Source organism: Rattus norvegicus, chromosome 1, assembly GCF_021556685.1.
Source record: "Rattus norvegicus strain SHRSP/BbbUtx chromosome 1, alternate assembly SHRSP_T2T, whole genome shotgun sequence".
NCBI lineage: Eukaryota > Metazoa > Chordata > Mammalia > Rodentia > Muridae > Rattus > Rattus norvegicus.
In genome coordinates, this window is record NC_141534.1 from 258,755,221 (window position 1) to 258,776,325 (window position 21,105).

The following is a 21,105-nucleotide window of genomic DNA, read 5'->3' on the forward strand; positions in this document are numbered from 1 at the left end:
AGCCCCCCCCAAAAAAACAAAACAAAACAAAACAAAACAAAAAAAAAACAAAAAAACCAGCCGTCTGCTGGTCAAACATTTGCTACTCTTTACTGGACAGGAAGTTTCACTTAGTGTTTTCACTACATGCTCCAAAGGACAGCTCCAACCACATACCAACTCTTTCTCTTGTTCAGCTTTTGTCTGTATAGAATCTCAACAGTGCTACACAAAAATCCTAGGATCAAGTCTAGAAAGTAACTACCCCATTTATTTATTTAAAGAATTATTTATTTTATGTATATGCGTACACTGTAGCTGTTTTCACACACACCGTAAGAGGGCATCAGATCCCATTACAGATGGTCGTGAGTCATCATGTGGTTGCTGGGAATTGAACTCAGGACCTCTGGAAGAGCAGTCAGTGCTCTTAACCACTGAACCATCTCTCCAGCCCCACCCCCATTTATTTTTTAAGAGTCATTAGAAAAAACATAATGGGCATAAACTGTCCCCCAAGACCTCCCACATGTTCCTCCCATCCCCTCTCCATGTGACCCCAAGACCTGGCTCTTTTGTTTGTTCAGTGCCCTCCGTACGAGCCTGTATAGCCATGTAGGAGTTCCTTCCTCCTCCTCCCTCTCTTCCTCCTCCCCCTCCCTCTCTCTTAGTTTTTTGTTTTAATTCAGAACAAACTGATAGTTAATAAGTTTTTTCTGGTCTTTACCAAGGTAGAGTCCTTCAAATATCAAGGTGTAAAAACCTATGCTACAGCACCCAGAAGGCTTAGCCAACCTCACATGCTTTTGAATTCTTATTTGGTTGTGGGAGGACCTGAGAAAACTCCCTTCTTACAGTTAGGGCAGTCCTGGCTTCAGGAGACAGAGTCTCTCCTCATCCCTGTCCTCCTCCTTCCTGCTGCCACCTTTTGGCCCTTTTATTGCCTCTCAGTTCTTCACAAGAGGGTAGGTGGCAAGAGGTGACAAGGGAAGAGTGTGGCTTTCCTCATAGCTGGAGCTGACATCTAAGAGGACAACAGAACTGATAAACTAGGTGTCTGTGTAACTTGGACTTTCAGTTGCTGGTGCTTTCTGTCTCTGGTGGCACCGCTATGGAAGGAGGAAAGAGACGGCCAGTTTAAAGCATTTGACATACATTCCTCTTGAGATCTTCTGTCTCTCTTTCCCTCTCTCTTCCTCTCTGAGGCAGGGTCTCACTCCATAACCCTGGCTGGCCTTCCACCTGCCTGCTTCCTGGAGAGCTGTGACTAAAGGCGTGCACGACCACACCTGTCCCTCACAGAGAACAGGGAGACATCCATGTCCCTCCCTTCCACATACTTCAGTTCTTCTTTTACAGTTGCTTCTCGAAATTACTCAGCTGAAGTCAGACATTCTCAGCATCACTGTTCCAGAGAGTAACCCTGACCACCAAACCTTAGAGTCACTGCTTGCTCTAGAGCGAGGGCAAGCAGACTTCTGAAGTAGTCGGTAGTAAACGCTCTCTGTGGCCCATGGAGTCTCATTCACACACACAGAGCCAGGCCACTACAGAAAGAAAGCAACTGTGGGAACCCCAGGAACAAATGGAGGTGGCCAGGTTCCAACAGAACCTCATTATGGACACCAAAATTTAAATTTCACATCAATTTTACAATGTCACAAAACTGTATTTTCCTTTTTTTTTTCAAACCTTTAAAAAAAATATAAAAACCATTCTAGCTCACAGGATACACAAAAACAGGGGGCAGACTGGATCAATCTGTCCACCTCTGCTCGAAAGCTAGATTTTACCACGGCACTCCAGAGAGAATTGAAAAGATTTAACCAGGCAATGAAATGTGTCAAGCCTCAATCCCACTCCTGCAGCGTACGGCGTCCAGCGTAATAGGTCTTTTTCAACTAACAATGGAAGACTATTAAATCCAGACAAACACAGAATCCATCAACCTGCTAGGCTGCTATGCAGCGGGCAGGCGAGCAGAGCTGAGTCCCAAGGCTGTATACTCAGCCCTTTCCAAAACCTGCTTAATCTCCAATGGCACTGGGAAATAAGAGGCTGACTCAGCCCTAATATTACCTTGTACCAGGACATGCTACTGGTGAAAGGCTGCTCTGATGCTCTGGGCAGCCTGTTATCCCGGGCACTTACAGCTACTGAGGATGTGGGACCCAGGGTGATGTCTCATTTACCTTGCAGCAAGAGGGTAGAGCTGAGGGCTCAGATCCCCCTTGTGTGCAGACCAGGATGCTGGTCTGGAGCTTCAGTCACGAACATCCTTTCATGCAGCTCTTCTCTGAGCACTGCACTAACGCAACTGACTTCACTGGCTTTCCCTCATTTTATTTTATTTTTAAAAGACTATATCACTCTGGCAGACCCGGGACTTGGCAAGTAACCCAGGCTGGTCTTGAACTTGGAACTCACACCTCCCAGAGTGAATTATTATATTTAGAGAGCCTCCCCCAACCCCGTCTCTCCTCTCCTCTCTCCTTCCCCACCCTCCTCTTTCTCTCTCTCTCTGAGACAGGGTTTCTCTGTGTAGCCCTGGCTGTCCTGGAACTCACTCTGTAGACCAGGCTGGGCTCACACTCAAGAGATCCATTTGCCTCTGCTTCCAAGCACTGGGAGTAAAGGTGTGTGGCACCATGCCTGTCAAGGTAAACAATTCAAAATGGCTTGTAGAAGCCCCTGAACCTGACCGGATTCACCAGGCCACCCCTGCCAGAATAAACGATAAAAGCTGAGGGTCTGTCTTACTGGAGGGGAGCTGAGTTACAAATGGCTCAGAATCCTCATTACAAGGAAGACTCCAAACAGCCACGGTGCACAGAAGGCTTGGACCAGGCCAGCTGTGTGAAAGAAGCAGAAACCAGAAGTTTTTCAGCCATTTCTGCTCCTGTAAAGCAGTTCCTCACCCATACTCCTATAAGTAGCTTCAATAAACCTCACTGGCTCACCAAATTTGCCTTGGTGGTGTCTGTTGCGGGCTCCCTATCTGGAGTGAGGAGATGCACCTTCCTGGGAAAAGGTTTGTCACATAACACAATTGGCACCCGAACAGGGACAGGACCAAAGGGGGCAGTGCTGGCCCTACCTTTGTGTCATAAGACATGCTGCTACTGAGGTTGTGAGTGAAGCCCAATTGGAGAAATCTGTGCAGGAATTCCGATGGAGTTGCGCTTTCTTGTACGGTATGTGTTAAATATGTGTTAGTGTGCCTTTGTACCATGCTGGCAGTTGCATGGTTCTGGCTTTGGGTAGTGAGATGTGCAGCTAAGACTGAGCCATCAGGAGTAGGAGTGTGTGTAGGGGAATCCCGGATGGCAGTCCTCATCTCTATGTATGGGGCTGCATGCCTGTTTGATAAGTGGGGTCCACCATGTGAATACAGAGATGCCCTAAAAACAGTTAACAGTTTAGAGGAACTTTTACAGTCTTGGAGATTAATGCACAAGGTAGAGACTGTTGACCAGCAGCAGAGGCTGCCTGGTCACGGTTGTACATATTTAGAAATATACCAGAGGACAAGATGGCTACCAAACAGGAGCTTGTTCATGTCCAGGGGCAGTTGCAACAAGAAAGGGAGACGCAGTCATGTTAGCCTCTGACCTGGCAAGTGACAAGGTAACCAAGAGAATGAGATGGGGTGCTGGCCTGCTGCTTAAGGTTTGGGGGCCAGAAAGAAAAGAGGTGTAAGTTAGATTTGTCCTCAGAAGCCCTTCCTGGGATTTGAGACCTGGGAACCCAGAGTAAGAGTCAGAGAATGAAAAAAACAAAGCCTGTGGTAAAAGCAATAAAAGACACCAAGGGGCCAATCTTGAGTCAGGGGAAGGGGGGAGAGGGAGGAGTGGGGGATGGGGTGGGGGGTGTCTGTGATCCATTGCGTAATTGAGGGCCTAACAATGGTCCAGTACAAGAAACTAGGGTGATCAGGAAACACTCAGCAGTTGATTGCTGGAATTTGAGAAGTTTAAACAAGCAACGAAAGGAAAGAGTCTGTTTCTGGCTTGTGAGGCTTGGGACATGGGGGTGGACGGGATCTGACTTCTGTGAGGCAGGGAAACTGAGTAATGTAACTTCCCATCCCTCCTAAGGTAAAGGCGGCAAGACCTGAGATAGCATGAGGGAAGCCATTACAAACACTTGGTTTTCTGTCTGAGGTCCCCACAAATAGCTAGATCTGGAGGGCCACAGAGGGAAACAGCTGCTGTTGAGGGAACAAGGAATAAGAGGAGCTGGGTGTGAACCCCAGTTCCCTGGGCCAGACAGAACCTAAGAGAGGAATTACAGAAGAGGTTGATCAGGCGGGTCCCAGAGGGCGGTATGGCTCCAGGCCATGGACCTGTAAAGGCTCTGAGAGGACAGCTGAGGAGTGCAGGGATCTAACTGTTAGCGCCTCCCTCCTATCTGTGCTGTGCACCCAACCTTGATCTGAGGAGGAAGCAAGAGATACAAATGGACAGACCTTTCCATGCTGTGTCCAGACCTTGAGTATCTCTGACTTTAGTGTCGTCTTCTGACCCTCTGGGCTCACCTGACACCCATGAGAGCAGATGACCACAGACAAGGGAGACTGGGTGTCCCTTGTCCTGCCCATCCTCTGGGGAAGGCTTTGTTATATAGATGACATAATGCTTACCTGAGTGCTCTACACATTTGAAAAGGCACTGGAGAGAGAGAGAGAGCAGGGGAAGGGGCACTTCCAACCCCTTCCTTACAACCCTACTGGGCTGAGGTAGTCAAAAGGAAAGAAAAAAAATCCAAAGTCTTCTACTTGGGTTGAAAAGGACATTCTCCGAGGCCATAAGGTTATTGAATGAAAATCAGTGCCAAGTGGGCGACTTCCCTGCGCATTGTTGCCACAGAGCATAACAGACTGTCCAACCTGTTGAGCTGCCTGAGACTGTGCACTGGGCTCCAGGTTCCCACCTTTGTGAGCTGCCACCCATGCTGGGGTGGGCTTTGGTGATGCAGTTGTCTTTGAGTCAGTTCTGCTCCTGTAAGTGACCCCTCAGCCACATTCCTGTAAGCAACCCTAATAAAACACATTGGTCACCAAATTGGATGCTGGTAGCTTCCATACTTTGGTCTGTCATGGGCTTCCTAGATCTGTATGCTGCATCTCCACCGAAAGTTTGTCCCACTGGTCCTCTCCGTTCTCTTAATAGTGCCTTTCGCTTAAATTCTTGGAAGTCCAGCGTTTTTCCCTTTCATAGACATTGTTTCTGAAGTCCTCATCACCAAGCCCACAGTCCTCTAGATGTCACCCTATAGTATCTTCTAGAAGGTGTGTAGTTTGGGGTTTCTATGTATGTCTAAGATTTGATTTTGAGAGGCCATGTGTGGTGGTGCATACCTTTAATCCCAGCATTCAGAAGGTAGATGCAGGCGGATCTCTGTGGTTCAAGGCCAGCCTGGTTTATATAGTGAGTTCTAGGCTAGTCAGGCCTCTATAGAGACCCTGTCTCACCTCCTCCGCTATCCCCCAAGTTTGATTTTGAGTTTTTTATGAAAGGGATAAGGTCTATGTTCATATGGTTTTTTTTTTTTTAAGATTTATTTTATTTATTATATATATAAGTACACTGTAGCTGTCTTCAGATACACCAGAAGAGGGCATCGGATCTCCTTACAGATGGTTGTGAGCCACCATGTGGTTGCTGGGAATTGAACTCATGACCTCTGGAAGAGCAGTCGGGTGCTCTTAACCGCTGAGCCGTCTCTCCAGCCCGTGGTTTTGTTTTTAACTGTGTGGCTGCAATGTGGGCCAGCATCATGCTGTAAAGCCTTCCTTTGGCCCTCTCTTAGCTGGCCCACTTATATTCATGGGGTAGTGTCTGTGGCCCCATTCACAGCACTGGTCAATTCTTAGGGTTTTTTCCATTATAGATGCTGTCTTGACTATGCCTTAGCTTTAGAGTAAATCTTTTTTTTTCCTTTTGGTTTTCGGAGATAGGGTCTTTCTGTCTCAGAATTTACTATGTAGACCAGGCTGGCCTCAAACCCACAGGGATCCACCTGTCTCTGCTACCAAGGTTCAAGGCTAACCTTGAAGTTGGGAGTTTTGGCAGTCAAGCTAATTCTTTTTTTTTTTTTTTTTTTTTGGTTCTTTTTTTCAGAGCTGGGGACCGAAGCTAATTCTTTAGACTATTTGTCTTTCTACACAGAACACCAGAGCCACTTTGGCAATAACTACAAAGTGACCACCCAGGATTTGATTGAGACGACACTGAATCATTAGGTAGGTTAAATATAGCTAATAGCAATAATGAGGTTTCTCATTTATGAACATAAAATATCTGTTTAGTAAAATCTGATTTATATGTAATTATATAGTTTGGCAAAGATGGGGGAGTGAACCCAGGGCCTCATTTTATTAGAAAAAAATTCTCTTTAATTAACTCTGAAGCTTTCAACACATATGCTCATGCCTAAGTTTGTGTCTGAGTAGTTGATATTTGGATGCTAAGACCTACTTTGTTTTTAATTTTGAGATCAAAACAACACTCCCAATTTAGACATACTTTTTTTTGCATATTTTAGGTATTTATGAATGAAAAAAAAAACCCGTAATGCCCAAGATTGTCTTAAAGTACCCAGAAGCACAGCAGACCAAGACTGCCCAAGATGACGGCATGAAGCTGAGCGGTGGTTTTCTATTTGTATTTGTATTTGTATTTGTATTTGTATTTGTATTTGTATTTGTATTTGTATTTGTATTTGTATTTGTAGTTGGGGTTTCATTATACTATTTTGTTTTGGAGCTTGTGTAAATCTGAAATTTTTAAACTAAAAAGAGTAGGGAGGGGTTGGGGATTTAGCTCAGTGGTAGAGCACTTGCCTAGAAAGCGCAAGGTCCTGGGTTCGGTCCTCAGCTTGGGGTGGGGGGTTGGGGCCAGGAATGTAACTCCATTGGAACAGAGCTTGTCTAGGTTTATGTCAACTTGACACAAAGTAGAATCATCTGGAAAGAGGGAACCTTACTGAGAAATTCCCCTGAACAGACTGGCCTCTGTGCAAGCCTACAGGGCATTTTCTTGGCTGATGATTGATGTGGGAGGGCCCAGCCCACCGTGGGTGGTACCATCCCTGGGTTGGTAGTCTTGGAAGGTATAAGAAAACAGAACGAACATCCACAAGGAGCAAGCCAGCAAGCAGCGCCCCTCCATGGCTTCTGCATCAGCTCCTGTCTCCAGGTTCCTGCCCTGACTTCCATCGGTGTTGGACTGTGTAAGCTGAAATAAACCCTTTCCTTCCCAAGTTGCTTTTGATCATGGTGTTTTATCACAGGAACAGAAGTCCTAACCAAGACACCCAGTCTGCTCAAAGCTCGGGTATGACCTACAGCACTGACTGCAAAGGTTGGGTTTGACACACACCTGGATCATCTAGGAGCTGGAGTCAGGGTAACCAGGAGAACAGGTCATCCTTAGCACAGAGGCAGAGTAAGGCCAGGCTGGGAGCCTGTCTTATACATACAGCAGGAATAAATAGCTGGGTGAAGATGGATGAACTGACTGACGGCATCCTGTTTGTTCTCATCCACTTGAGCTGCTAATCCAGCGTGAAGAACAGGCTGAAACCGTACTTCAGAGGGCCAGAAATGTGATGAGCTTGTAGGATGCCATGCAGCAGTGCGTTTGCTAAGGGGAGCACACTTTTACATTCTCAATTTAAGAATGTTAGTGAGGCCAGAGTAGTGGTGCACGCCTTTAATTCCAGCACTGGGGAGGTGGAGGCAGTGAGATCTGTGAGTTTGAGGCCAGCCTGGTCTATAGAGCTAGCTCCAGGACAGCCAGGGCCACACAGAGAAACTTTCTCTTGAAAAACAATGGAACAAAACAGAATGCTAGTGAGTGGATGTGCTCAGTTCTTCAGACAGCTCCTCCTCTGTACCACAGGTCTCATTTCAGACAGGGACTTAGCAGGCCTGGACTTGACCTCAAGAATACACAGTCTTGGATCTGGAAGGTAATTTAAATCACACTCTCTCTCATGTAAAAAACCATCTTCAACTGTTTTCCTTTTATTCTCTGAGGTACTTTCCCAGGAACCAATAACACAGGAGAAAACAAAACAAAACAAAAACAGGTCCTGCAAGATGGCTGAGCAGGGCCCAAACTTGATCCCTGGAAACCGCAGGATAGGGAAGGAGAGAAATGACCCATGAGGCCGTCTTTTGGTCTCCACATGTACCTAAGCACACATACACATCACATACATACATGCATGTACTCATGCACATGTGCATGCACACACAGACATAAACACGCAAATAAGAAATAGAAATTTAAAAAATATAAAAGTCTCTATTATGATGGAATTTCTCTTGTGAGAGGAACAGGCATTAAATAAATGAAAACATGAATGAAGTGAGCCAGAGACACAGCTCAGGGGCAGAGTGCCTGACACCAAGCACATGGGAGACCCTGGGCTGGACCGGGAGGAGGAGGAGGAAGAGAGGGAGAGAAGGAGAAGACGGAAGAGGAAAAGAAGAGGGGGAAGAGGAAGAGGAGGATGAAGAGGAAGAATAATTAAAGGCAAAGAAAACTGGTAGTGACAAAGGCAGATGTGTGCAAAGCACATGAATGGTCAGGGTGACACAGCTGAAGGCAGGGAGCAAAGAACAAGGAGCTGAGAGCTTACGAGGCTGAGGCCACTGGTGCCAGGCCTTAGGAAAGGGGGACATTGAAGTGTGTGAGGCCTGTGGCGGGGTGGGGGTGGGCTGGGCCACCGAGAGCATGGCTTAGGGCAACTGTGAGACCCTGGCTACTCGGGGAGCAGGCTTCCTTTACACTGCCTGCTACAGTGCAGCCTTACCAAAGGCCCCGAACAACAGGTTAGCAGGCCATGGAGTGGCAAATGAAACCTTTCCTAAGCTGATTGTGCTGGTGATGTGCTACAGTGATGGAAGGCTCTTAGCTCATCTAACCTGTGAGAGTCAGGATGCCTCAAAGTCCCACCCTGACTTTCCTTCCCTCTAAGTCACAGCTTTTGTGGCCTCATCTAATTTCAAGGCGTTAGTTACAATGCACATACTGATGACTCCCAAGTTATTTCTAGCCTGGAACTCTCACGTGAGCTTCATACACAGCCGGCTGGCTCTCTGAAGTCTCCCTTGTGAGTGGAAGCTCCTTAAGTCTAACATGTCCCAACCACGTTCCTTCCTTCACCCACTGCTGCCCAGGCACATGCTTTCAACCATGTTAATAGACTTCCTTTCACCAGAACAATGATGTGGCAGACAAGACAGCTACTCCTATATCCTAACATTCAGGAAGCTAAGCAGGATGATTTCCGTGAGTTTCAGGCCAGCCTAAATTACACAGTGAGACCCTGATTCAAGGGAAAGAAAACCCCAAAACACCAACTGGGTCTGGTGGCACACATCTGTAATCACAGTAATAGGGTGCTGGGAGGAGGAAGATCAGGAGTTCAAGGTCATCAATTAAACAGTAAGTTTGAGGCCAGCTTGGGACACATGAGACCTTGTCATAAAACAAAACAAGAAACACCAAAACAAATCCACATGGAGATCTCCTTGGCTTCTCTCTTCTGATCCCTCACCTCTGACCCATTAGCAAATCTTGTCTATCTCAGGGGAGAACCTTGGCAGTATCGGTGCATATGTGTGTGTGCATGTGTGTGTGTGTGCATGTGGGGTGTGTATGTGGGGTATGTGTGTGTGTGTGCATGTGGAGTATGTGTGTGTGTGCATGTGGGGTGTGTGTGTGTGCATGTGGAGTAAGTGTGTATGTGTATGTGTGTTTGTATGTCTATGCTGTGCATGTGGAGTATGTGTGTGTGTGCATGTGGAGTATGTGTGTGTGTGTGTGTATGTGTGTGTGTATGTGTATGTTGTGCATGTGTAATATGTGTGTGTGCATGTGGGGTGTGTGTGCATGTGGGGTGTGTATGTGGGGTGTGTGTGTGTGTGCATGTGGAGTATGTGTGTGTGCATGTGGGGTGTGTGTGTGTATGTGTGTGCATGTGGAGTATGTGTGTGTATGTGTATGTGTGTGCATGTGGAGTATGTGTGTATGTGTGTGTGTATGTGCATGTGGAGTGTGTGTGTATGTGTGTGCATGTGGAGTATGTGTGTGTGTATGTGTATGTGTGTGCATGTGGAGTATGTGTGTATGTGTGTGTGTATGTGCATGTGGAGTGTGTGTGTGTATGTGTATATGTGTGCATGTGGAGTATGTGTGTGTGTATGTGTATGTGTGTGCATGTGGAGTATGTGTGTGTGTGTGTATGTGCATGTGGAGTGTGTATGTGTGTGCATGTGGAGTATGTGTGTGTGTGTATGTGTATGTGTGTGCATGTGGAGTATGTGTGTATGTGTGTGTGTGTATGTGCATGTGGAGTGTGTGTGTATGTGTGTGTATGTCTATGTTGTGCATGTGGAGTGTGTGTGTGTGTATGTGTATATGTGTGCATGTGGAGTATGTGTGTGTGTATGTGTATATGTGTGCATGTGGAGTATGTGTGTATATGTGTGTGTGTGCATGTGGAATATGTGTGTGTATATGTATGTGTGTGTGTATGTGTGTGCATGTGGGGTGTGTGTGTATGTGTGTGCATGTGGAGTATGTGTGTGTGTGTATGTGTATGTGTGTGCATGTGGAGTATGTGTGTATGTGTGTGTATGTGCATGTGGAGTGTGTGTGTATGTGTGTGCATGTGGAGTATGTGTGTGTGTATGTGTATGTGTGTGCATGTGGAGTATGTGTGTATGTGTGTGTGTATGCGCATGTGGAGTGTGTGTGTATGTGTGTGTATGTCTATGTTGTGCATGTGGAGTGTGTGTGTGTGTATATGTGTGCATGTGGAGTATGTGTGTGTGTATGTGTATATGTGTGCATGTGGAGTATGTGTGTATATGTGTGTGTGTGCATGTGGAATATGTGTGTGTATATGTATGTGTGTGTGTATGTGTGTGCATGTGGAGTATGTGTGTGTGTATGTGTGTGCATGTGGGGTGTGTGTGTGTATGTGTGTGCATGTGGAGTATGTGTGTGTGTATGTGTGTGCATGTGGGGTGTGTGTGTGTATGTGTGTGCATGTGGAGTATGTGTGTGTGTATATGTATGTGTGTGCATGTGGAGTATGTGTGTATGTGTGTGTGTATGTGCATGTGGAGTGTGTGTGTATGTGTGTGTATGTCTATGTTGTGCATATGGAGTGTGTGTGTGTATGTGTATATGTGTGCATGTGGAGTATGTGTGTATGTGTGTGTGTATGTGCATGTGGAGTGTGTGTATGTGTGTGCATGTGGAGTGTGTGTGTATGTGTGTGTGTATGTGTATGTGCATATGGAGTGTGTGTATGTGTGTGTGTGTGCATGTGGAGTATGTGTGTATGTGTATATGTTTGCATATGTGTGTGTATGTGTGTGTGCACATGTGGAGAGTGTGTGTGTGTATACGTATGTGTGTGTGTATGTGTGTGTATGTGGAGTATGTGTGTATATGTGTGTGTATGTGTGTGCGCATGTGGAGTATGTGTGTGTATGTATGTGTGTATATGTGTGTGTATGTGTGTGTATGTGTATGTGTGTGCATGTGGAGTGTGTGTGTGTATGTGTGTGCATGTGAAGTATGCGTGTATGTGTGTATGTGTGTGTGCATGTGGAGTATGTGTGTGTGTATGTGTGTGCATGTGGAGTATGTGTGTGTGTGTATGTGTATGTGTGTGCATGTGGAGTATGTGTGTATGTGTGTGTGTATGTGCATGTGGAGTGTGTGTGTATGTGTGTGTATGTCTATGTTGTGCATATGGAGTGTGTGTGTGTATGTGTATATGTGTGCATGTGGAGTATGTGTGTATGTGTGTGTGTATGTGCATGTGGAGTGTGTGTATGTGTGTGCATGTGGAGTGTGTGTGTATGTGTGTGTGTATGTGTATGTGCATATGGAGTGTGTGTATGTGTGTGTGTGTGCATGTGGAGTATGTGTGTATGTGTATATGTTTGCATATGTGTGTGTATGTGTGTGTGCACATGTGGAGAGTGTGTGTGTGTATACGTATGTGTGTGTGTATGTGTGTGTATGTGGAGTATGTGTGTATATGTGTGTGTATGTGTGTGCGCATGTGGAGTATGTGTGTGTATGTATGTGTGTATATGTGTGTGTATGTGTGTGTATGTGTATGTGTGTGCATGTGGAGTGTGTGTGTGTATGTGTGTGCATGTGAAGTATGCGTGTATGTGTGTATGTGTGTGTGCATGTGGAGTATGTGTGTGTGTATGTGTGTGCATGTGGAGTATGTGTGTGTGTATGTGTGTGCATGTGGAGTATGTGTGTGTGTATGTGTGTGCATATGGAGTATGTGTGTGTGTATGTGTGTGCATGTGGAGTAAGTGTGTGTGTGTGCATGTGGAGTGTGTGTGTGTGCATGTGGAGTGTGTGTGTGTGCATGTGGAGTGTGTGTGTATGTGTGTGCATGTGGAGTGTGTGTGTGTATGTATGTGTGTGTGTATGTGTGTGCATGTGGAGTATGCGTGTATGTGTGTGTATGTGTGTGTGTATGTGGAGTAAGTGTGTGTGTGTGTGTGCATGTGGAGTGTGCGTGTGTGTGCGTGTGTGTGTGGTGTCTTTCTGAGTCTGCTTCCTCATCAGTCTTTCTTCAGCCACAGCCTCTGTCTCACTCTGTGGAGTGAGATTCTCTCAGGCCGCCTGTGCCGCTGAAGCTTTTTCTTGACTTTTAATTCTTTAGCTAACAGAAAAACGAACCTGATCATGGCCCCTTAACTACTGCTCTTATGGAGACATAATGTGCTGACTAGTAGGGAGACAGAGCCTCTGACCTCCTTTGCTATTTATTCATTTTGTGGTGATTACTAAACACTTTGCTGGTGTGGTATGGGCACAACACTGTCACTGAGAGACAACCCAACATCTGGTTCCTTCACAAGCTGCAGTCTTCTGTTGGCCCTGCTCACTCGGATCGATGTTAGCAATGACAGGTAGGTACATCACCATTACTTACAAGAATATCAGTGTTTTCAAAATAGCTTCTCCAGTATGGTCTGATTTTCCTCTGTCCGCCAATGTCCCATACATTCAGTTTAAAACCTTGTGACTGTACACTTTTGATGTTAAATCCCTGAAAGAAACAACAACAACAAAAAGACCAATTAACTCTTACAAAGTTACATTTGATGGTACAGGAAAGCTTCAGGTACAACACACATGCTACACCAGCAAGCTGTATTGCAAGCCTCTCTCTGTCTCTCTCTCTCTCTCTCTCTCTCTATTTTTGAGACAGAATGCCACTATACAGCTCTGGCTGTCCTGGAACTCACTATGTAGACCATGCTCGTCTTAAACTAACAAAGATCTGCCTCCCTCTGCCTCTTGAGTGCTAGGATTAAAGGCGTGTGACACCATACTTGGCTATTTTTTTTTACTTTATGTATCTGTGAATGGACACAGATGCAGTGCCCATGGGGATCAGAAGAGAGAGCATTGGTTCCCTGGGATTGGAGCAACAGAAGCTTCTGAGTCAGCGTGTGCTGGGAACTGAACCTAGGCCCTCTGAAGAGCAGTTGCTATCTTTACTGGCTGAGCTATCTCTCCAGACCCTTTTTGAAATGTAATTCACTCTGCAGATCATGCTACCCGTGACATTATAAAGACACACCTGCATCTGCCTGTCCAGTGCCAAGACTAATGGTGAACCACACCATGCCTCTATTCCAGATATTATTGGTATTATTTTTTACTTTTTCCATTTATTTAATGTATATGAGTATTTTGTCAGCATGTATGTGTGCATGTCGTGCACATGGCTGATATGTAGGTCAGAAGAGGCAATTGGATTGCATGGAACTGAAGTTACAGAGAACTGTGAGATAACACTTGGGTGGTAGGAACTGAACCTGACTTCTTTGCAAGAGCAACCGGCTGTGCCTGTCCAGGGTGGTGCACACCTTTAACCCCCGCACTCCAAAGGAGGACAGGGCAGGGAGATCTCTGTGAGTTTGAGGCCATCCCGGTCTACAGAGCAAGTTCCAAGACAGACAGACAGGGCTACACAGAGACCTGTCTCACCTCCCCAGCCCCAAAAATAAGAGTAACAAAGGCTCTATCTAACTCTTTTTTTTTTTTCCTTTTTCTATTTTTCGGAGCTGGGGATCGAACCCAGGGCCTTGCGCTTCATAGGCAAGCGCTCTACCACTGAGCTAAATCCCCAACCCCTCTATCTAACTCTTAAGCCATCTCTCCAGCCCCCACACTCCCAAATCTTAATAGCTACTTTTTATATTAGTTCTGAAGTACTCTGCCAGATATGATACAATGTGATTCTCTTAATACTGCAAATGGCTTACCTGGATAGTAAAGAAAATACTTATAAATGTTTGTTAATAATGTCAAGGCAAGAAGGTTACTTTCTTTCTTTCCTTCCTTGTTTTTTTTTCCCCCTGAGTTAAGCTTTCATGTAGCCCAGGCTAGGCTGGAAGTTGCTAGTAGCAGAGAATGGACCCCTGTACTCCTGCTTTCCTTCTCCAATACCGGGGTTAGAGGTGTGTGCTACATACCTAGCACACACACACACACACACACACACACACACACACACACACACACACACACACACACAAAGTATGACTGAGGCGTAGCATGGAGGCAGGGAGCTTGCCTAACATTCACAGGGCCCCAGGTTCCACCTTTCAAAAGCCATGGAAAAATCCATATTATGTATTTGTAAACCTGTATGTTGCTAAGGATATTGGTACATGGGTTACCTGTGGTCAACACAGACCTCTCTCCTCATGAGGTCTTCAGGATATTATGTGTGACAGAAAGCAGAAGCTGAAGTTAAAGACAAGAACAAAGAACGGATGCTAAGTTTAAGGAGAGACAAGCAAATCTGGGGGCTCTACAGAAACGTCTCATGGGTCAACAGGAGAAAGGAGCTGAGCTGAGGCAACTGTAGGGCAGATGGGGTTGGACTGTAAGAGGAGTGAGGAGGCGGTGTCTGCTGGAGCACACATTCAGTCTCAGAAGTGATGGCCTTAGTCACAGACCATGATGCGAGCCAACAAGGGCTCATTTGAAACTGCTTTAGGAGGCACCTTGGATGAACTTGAAAAGAAAAACTTCTACCAGGCAAGGAATACATGTTTTTTGTTTTTTGTTTTTTAAAGAGTTGGGGGTTTTTTTGTTTTGTTTTGTTTTAAAGATTTATTTATTTATTATTATTATTATTTTTTTTTTTTGGTTCTTTTTTTCGGAGCTGGGGACCGAACCCAATTATTTTATATATGTGAGTACACTGTCCTCAGACACACCAGAAAAGGGCATTGAATCCCATTACAGACGGTTGTGAGCCACCATGTGGTTGCTGGGAATTGAACTCAGGACCTCTGGAAGAGCAGTCAGTGCACTTAACCGCTGAGCCATCTCTCCAGCCCGGAATACATGTTTTTAATCCCAGTACTTAGAGAGCTGATGCAGGAATATTGCTACAAGTTCAAAACCAGTGTGGTGGGCAACTTGGTGAATTTCAGGCTAGCCAGGGCTCAGACTAAGACCCTATCGCAAAAAATAAAATGGATAAAAATGAGTAAGAATAAAAGAAAGAAAGGAAAGAAGGAAGAAAAGGAAGGGAAAAAAATCTTTGTTTTAGCATTCAGAGTAAAACTCAGGGAAAGCAAGTCATGGCAACTGGGAATTAGTGTAGAGAGAAACAAACTAACAAGACCTTTGGGGTTCAGGAGGAAGGCACTGCATGAGAAAGAGGGAAAAATATTCTTTGGCAAGAATGATGAAGAGAATCCAGGATTTGAATATCCAATCAATACTTTGCCACAACATCCGTGACATTTCATCCAGAGTAACTGGAATTACGTGGGTCTGGGGATGCCTCCAAACCATCTGCTGCTCCTGGCTGCTCGCCAACACCGCTGCCTAGCGCACCAGGCCTGGCCCAGCGCACTGGTACAGGCAACACTGTTGCTCGTTCCACAGAGGAACTTACAGAGGAGAACTGCTGAGTAGGACTCTTCTAAATCACCCAGGACCAAATAAAGTATCGGTTCAAGAACTCTGAAGGGAAATGGCTTCAACTTATCACGAAAGTGACAGTGGCTGCTTCATGGCTACTTGCTGACAAGTTGTACATTCTGAAATATTCTCTTTCCTTTCTTCTGTTGCTGTTGCTGCTGCTGCTTCTCTTCTTCTTCTTTTTCCTTCCTCCTCCTCCTCCTCCACCTCTCCCTTCTTCCTACTCTTCCTCCTTTTTTGAGATAGGATCTATGCAGTCCAGGGTGGCCTTGAACTCACTATGTGGTGGCTGAGAAGACCATCAACTTCCGATTCTCTTGCCTCCACCTCTTAGTTGCTGCCACTATAGGACTGTGTCACGATGCCATGTTGTAATTTGAAAATTCTGCTCCTCAACAACGCTATTAAATATAGAGTCGAGTACTGTTGACCCTTTCTGGACCGAAACAGACTAAACAGTTGTAAGTGCTATCATGTGACCAGATGTATCAACTCCTAAACTTCTGGCTTTTCTGGTTTTGTTTCTACTGTGCTAGGGATTGAAGCCAGGGCCTTGCACAAACTAGACAATATCTTAAACTCAAGGCCTGGAGAGATGGCTCAGAGGTTAAGAGCACTGACTGCTCTTCCAGAGGTCCTGAGTTCAATTCCCAGCAACCACGTGGTGGCTCACAACCATCTGTAATGGGATCTGATGCCCTCTTCTGGTGTTAGTGTACTCATATACATAAAATACATAAATAAATCTTAAAAACAAAAAACAAAAAAACAACCAAACCTTAAACTCAAGCCAGTGTTGGCTGAGTGGGTAAAGGTGTTTCCTGCCAAGCAGGGCAACTGAGTTCAGCCCCGGGACCCAGAGGGTGGAAGGGAAGAACTAGTCCTTAGAGTTGTCCCCTGATTTCCACGTGACCTGATCTGCTGTGGCCCCTGTTTGCAGCCTAACCCAAAGTAAACAAATATAATTTTAAAAAGGTAATTTATCAAACTTCTGTAAATCATGCCAAGTGTGGTGGTACATGTCTTTAATCCCAACACTTTGAGTAAAAAAGATGATATAAAATGCTATATTCTTTGTGTTTTCCTTCTTTTTTTTTCTTGTTTTCAGGTTTATTGAAAATATGGCATAATGGATTAAACAGCTCCACGTGGTGTTTTGAAATTCATTCCAACCGTAGGCTGAGTGACCTGGAGGTTGGAGAGACTGCCAAAGTCCAGAAGCTTCAGCATTTCCTTGGTGTCAGGATCTACCTCAGTGATCTCCTGATGTAGGGCTGAGACCTCAGGAACATCGTTATCTCTCCTCTCCCTCTCTTCTTCCTGCAGCTTGATGGAGATGCCTTTCCTTCTTTTTAAAAAAGTATTATTCATTTAATATATATGAGTACACTGTAGCTGTCTTCAGACACACCAGAGAAGGGCATCTAGATCCTATTACAGATGGTTGTGAGCCACCATGTGGTTGCTGGGAATTGAACTCAGGTCCTCTGGAAGAGTAGTCAGTGCTCCTAACCACTGAGCCATCTCTTCAGCCCTGGGAATCTCTTTTAACAGACCCCCTAGGTGATTATGTTATATGTGACACATAGGTTAAAAAGTTAGTATATGAGGTTAATAAGATAGAAGAGTCCATTGTCAAGGCTGAAGCCATCTCTCCTGCCCTTGTTTTCCTTCTTGAGACAGGGTTTCGTAGCTGTCTGGAACTCACTCAACAGAGCAGGCTGGCCTCGAACTCATATCAGCTTACCTCTGCCTCCTGACTACTGGATTAAAGGTGTGTGCCATTGTCCCCTCATCCTTTCTGGCAAAATGCTATATTCTATAGAATCTGCTATTACATTTTATTTTATTTTTGAGGTAAGTCTCACTCTGTAGCCTGGAACTCATTATGTAGACCAGGCTGGCCTGGAACTCACAGAGATCCTCCTGTCTGTGCCTCTCAAATACTAGGTTTGAGGGTATGCACAACCATGCTGAGATGTTTTTATCTTAAACATACCTATCACTTATGCCCATCTATGTCACCTGAATGGTGACATTCCTAAATGCTAGCGGTGGCTCTAATTGACTTTGTTTTAGTCACTGTTGTGTTGCTGTGAAGAGACACTATGACCAAGGAAACTCTATCAGAAAAAGCATTTAATTGGGGCTGGCTTACACTTTCAGAGGTGTAATCCTTTATCATGGTGGAGAGCAAGGTGCACAGTCAGACACGGTGCTGGAGTTGTAATTCAGAGCCTCATACAGCCTGGCCTGAGGGCTGAGAAAAGAGAGCCTGGGATTTTGAAACTCCAAAGCCCATCCCCTTCAACAAGGCCACATCCCTAGTCTTTCTCATCCATGAGCCTATGGGGGCCACTTTACTCAAACTACCACAGGCACTATACATATTTTCTTTTTAAATTCTAAACAAAAAAAAAAAATTCTTCCTCCTTACTATGTTTTTTGAGTGTGGGTGTGCACCACGGCTAAGTGTGAGGAAATGGTCCCTCTTTTCGACATGAAGTTCCCGGGGATTGAACATGTGCTATCTGATTTGGCAGCAAGCCCCCTTTTCCGCTGAGCCATGTCCCCAGCTCTTCTCCAGTGTCTCAATTTTACTTATTTCTGCTTTCTAAACTGACTACAGTAAGTGAACATCTAATGTCTTTTCAAATATTAAACAATGCACTAAGAGTGTGTTTTACAGAATAAGGATAAAACCTCACAATATAGAGTCGACCGTGTAAACACAGCAAACGCAGCCTGAAGCGAGGCACTGGAACAGTGCGTTATAACCGGAGACCCACTCTGTCTGCACTTTGGACGCCTCCATTTCAGGGTTCTGGAAAATGCCGTCTACTGCTAATACTAACCCACAGCCCTTCTCTTTCTGGCAGAGATCCTGACACACTGATATGTGTTTTCAGCCTTGTAGGCTAGACTGCTGTAATTTGCTCCTCCTTGGGCTATACATTACATTTGCTCAGAAGCTGTAAAATTGCTCATTTGGTAGCAGCTGAAATGACTTTTCTGCAAAGAGTTGCGAATTGCTAAGACTCACAGGCCATGACGAACTCACACCCGCACAGCCGGTAACCTGACGCCAGGGTCTCATGACCATGGACAGAAAATGCTAACTAAGGCTGGTCTGCACAAATGCTTACATGTTTTAAAGCAGTGGTTTTCACACTTCCTAATGCTGCAACCCTTAAATATATTTCCTCATGTTGAAATAACCCCAACCATGAAATTATTTCATTGCTACTTGGTAACTGTAGTTTTACTACTGTTTGAATTGTAAATATCTGCTATGCAGGAAGGAGAAGCTGGGTGCCCTGGAACTGGAGCTACGGGCAGTTGTGAGAGAACTGCCCTGTGGGTGCTGGGAACTGAATCCAGGTCTGCAGTAAGATCCTAAGTGCTTCTGTAAGATCTAACCACTGAGCCCTCTCTCTAGCCCTGGTGCTCACTATGTAGATCACAGTGCTCCAAACGTCTCATCCTCCTCTTGCCTCCGAGTTACTGGTGTCTGCCACCATGCCTGGCCACAGACTGTTTTTCCTTTGAGCCACTCTCTGGAGCCCAGGCTGACCTAGACTTTACAATGGAGCCAGGGAGTGCTTTCAACTCCTGCTCCTCTGTCCTCTACCTTCCAGATGTGCGGTTACAAGTGTGCGCCACCCTCCCTAAGCTCCATGGTGTGCACCTGCTCTGCTCCATCCTTAGCGTGATGGGGGAGGAGGGCTAGGCATAATCATTTAGCCTAAGAAAGAGGATTGAAATGTGTGTACATACACTTAAAATTGTGGTAGGATATTCATGGCATAAATATACTTACTTACCCTTTGTTTTTTTAGACAAGGTCTCTATTAAGTCTTGGCCATCCTAGAATTCACTCTAGACCAGGCTGCCTCAAACTCACAAAAATAAATTTACCTGACTCTGCTTCCTGAGTGCTCAGATTAAAGGCATGTGCCACCTTGGGTTACTCAATCATTTCAATATATATATAATCTCTCACACACACACTCACACTCTCTCTCTCTCTTTCTCACATATATATATATATATATATATATATATATATATATATATATTTTTTTTTTTTTTTTTTTTTTTTTGGTTCTTTTTTTCGGAGCTGGGGACCGAACCCAGGGCCTTGCGCTTGCTAGGCAAGTGCTCTACCACTGAGCTAAATCCCCAGCCCCTATGCAAGACTTTCTTGGATGTGTATTTCAAATCTAATTATTCTTAGACCATATAGGCTTTTCTCACAAGTGAAGCGTCTAGATTTCTATCTCCCACAGCACTGTGCTGGTCAGTTTTAATAGCCACCTTAACACCTTCTAGAACCACCTGGGAAGAGTCTCAGTCAGGGACTGTCTGGATCAGGCTGGCCCACCAGCATACCTGTGGGATCTGTCATGGTTAACTGAGGTGGAAGGCCTGCTGTGCTTCCTGAGCATGAGTCCTGGGTGTGGTACAGGGAAGGGCTCAGCAGAAGTTGGCCCTCTCATGCACTTGCTCTCTCTGCTTTTGGCCGGATGTGACTCTGCCTCATGCTCCTGCCTTCACTTCCCCAGGATGATGGACTATAATCTGGAATGAGCTCAAACTCTTTCCTCCAGGTTGCTTTTTTTTAATAAAAGATTTACTCATTTATTATATATGAGTCCACTGCAGCTGTCTTCAGACACACCAGAAGAGGGCATCAGATCCCATTACAGGTGGTTGTGAGCCACCATGTGGTTGCTGGGAACTGAACTAGGACCTCTGGAAGAGCAGTCAGTGTTCTTAACCACTGAGCCATCTCTCCAGCCCCCAGCTTGCTTTTTGTCAGAGCATTTTATCACAGTGACAGACACCAAACTGGGCCAGCTATTTTCACCTTCCTTGGTGACAGAGCACCGGAGCCAGGGGCGCTCACCTGTGTAGGTGTGATGTGGCTGATGTCTTCAGATGCAAGCTGCTTCAGCAGGGTCGTCTTGCCAGCGTTGTCCAAGCCCAGGAGGAGGATTCGCACCTCCTGGTCTGGTGCACTTTTCAATTTGCGCAAAATAGAGAGCAAGCCCTGGAATAATCACAAGAGAGACAGGTTACTTGGTGGCAGGGACTGGTATTAGCAGACATC

The 21,105-nt window shown here is 45.4% G+C and overlaps 1 protein-coding gene and 1 non-coding gene across 3 annotated transcripts in view; both read right to left on the minus strand.

Annotated features, from left to right (window-relative positions):
- Nucleotides 1–21,105, minus strand: part of Arl3 (ARF like GTPase 3) — a 47,977-nt gene that overhangs the window by 16,686 nt on the left and 10,186 nt on the right. For both annotated transcript variants that reach the window (NM_022700.2, XM_087587120.1), the window contains exons 2-3: nucleotides 20,902–21,045; nucleotides 12,973–13,089 (exon numbers count right to left, since the gene is read on the minus strand). In NM_022700.2, the coding sequence (NP_073191.1) occupies nucleotides 12,973–13,089; nucleotides 20,902–21,045 (261 nt within the window). The remainder of the gene's footprint in view (nucleotides 1–12,972; nucleotides 13,090–20,901; nucleotides 21,046–21,105) is intronic.
- Nucleotides 14,106–14,180, minus strand: Trnah-aug3 (transfer RNA histidine (anticodon AUG) 3). Its single transcript has one exon. It is a non-coding gene; the product is annotated as a tRNA-His (tRNA).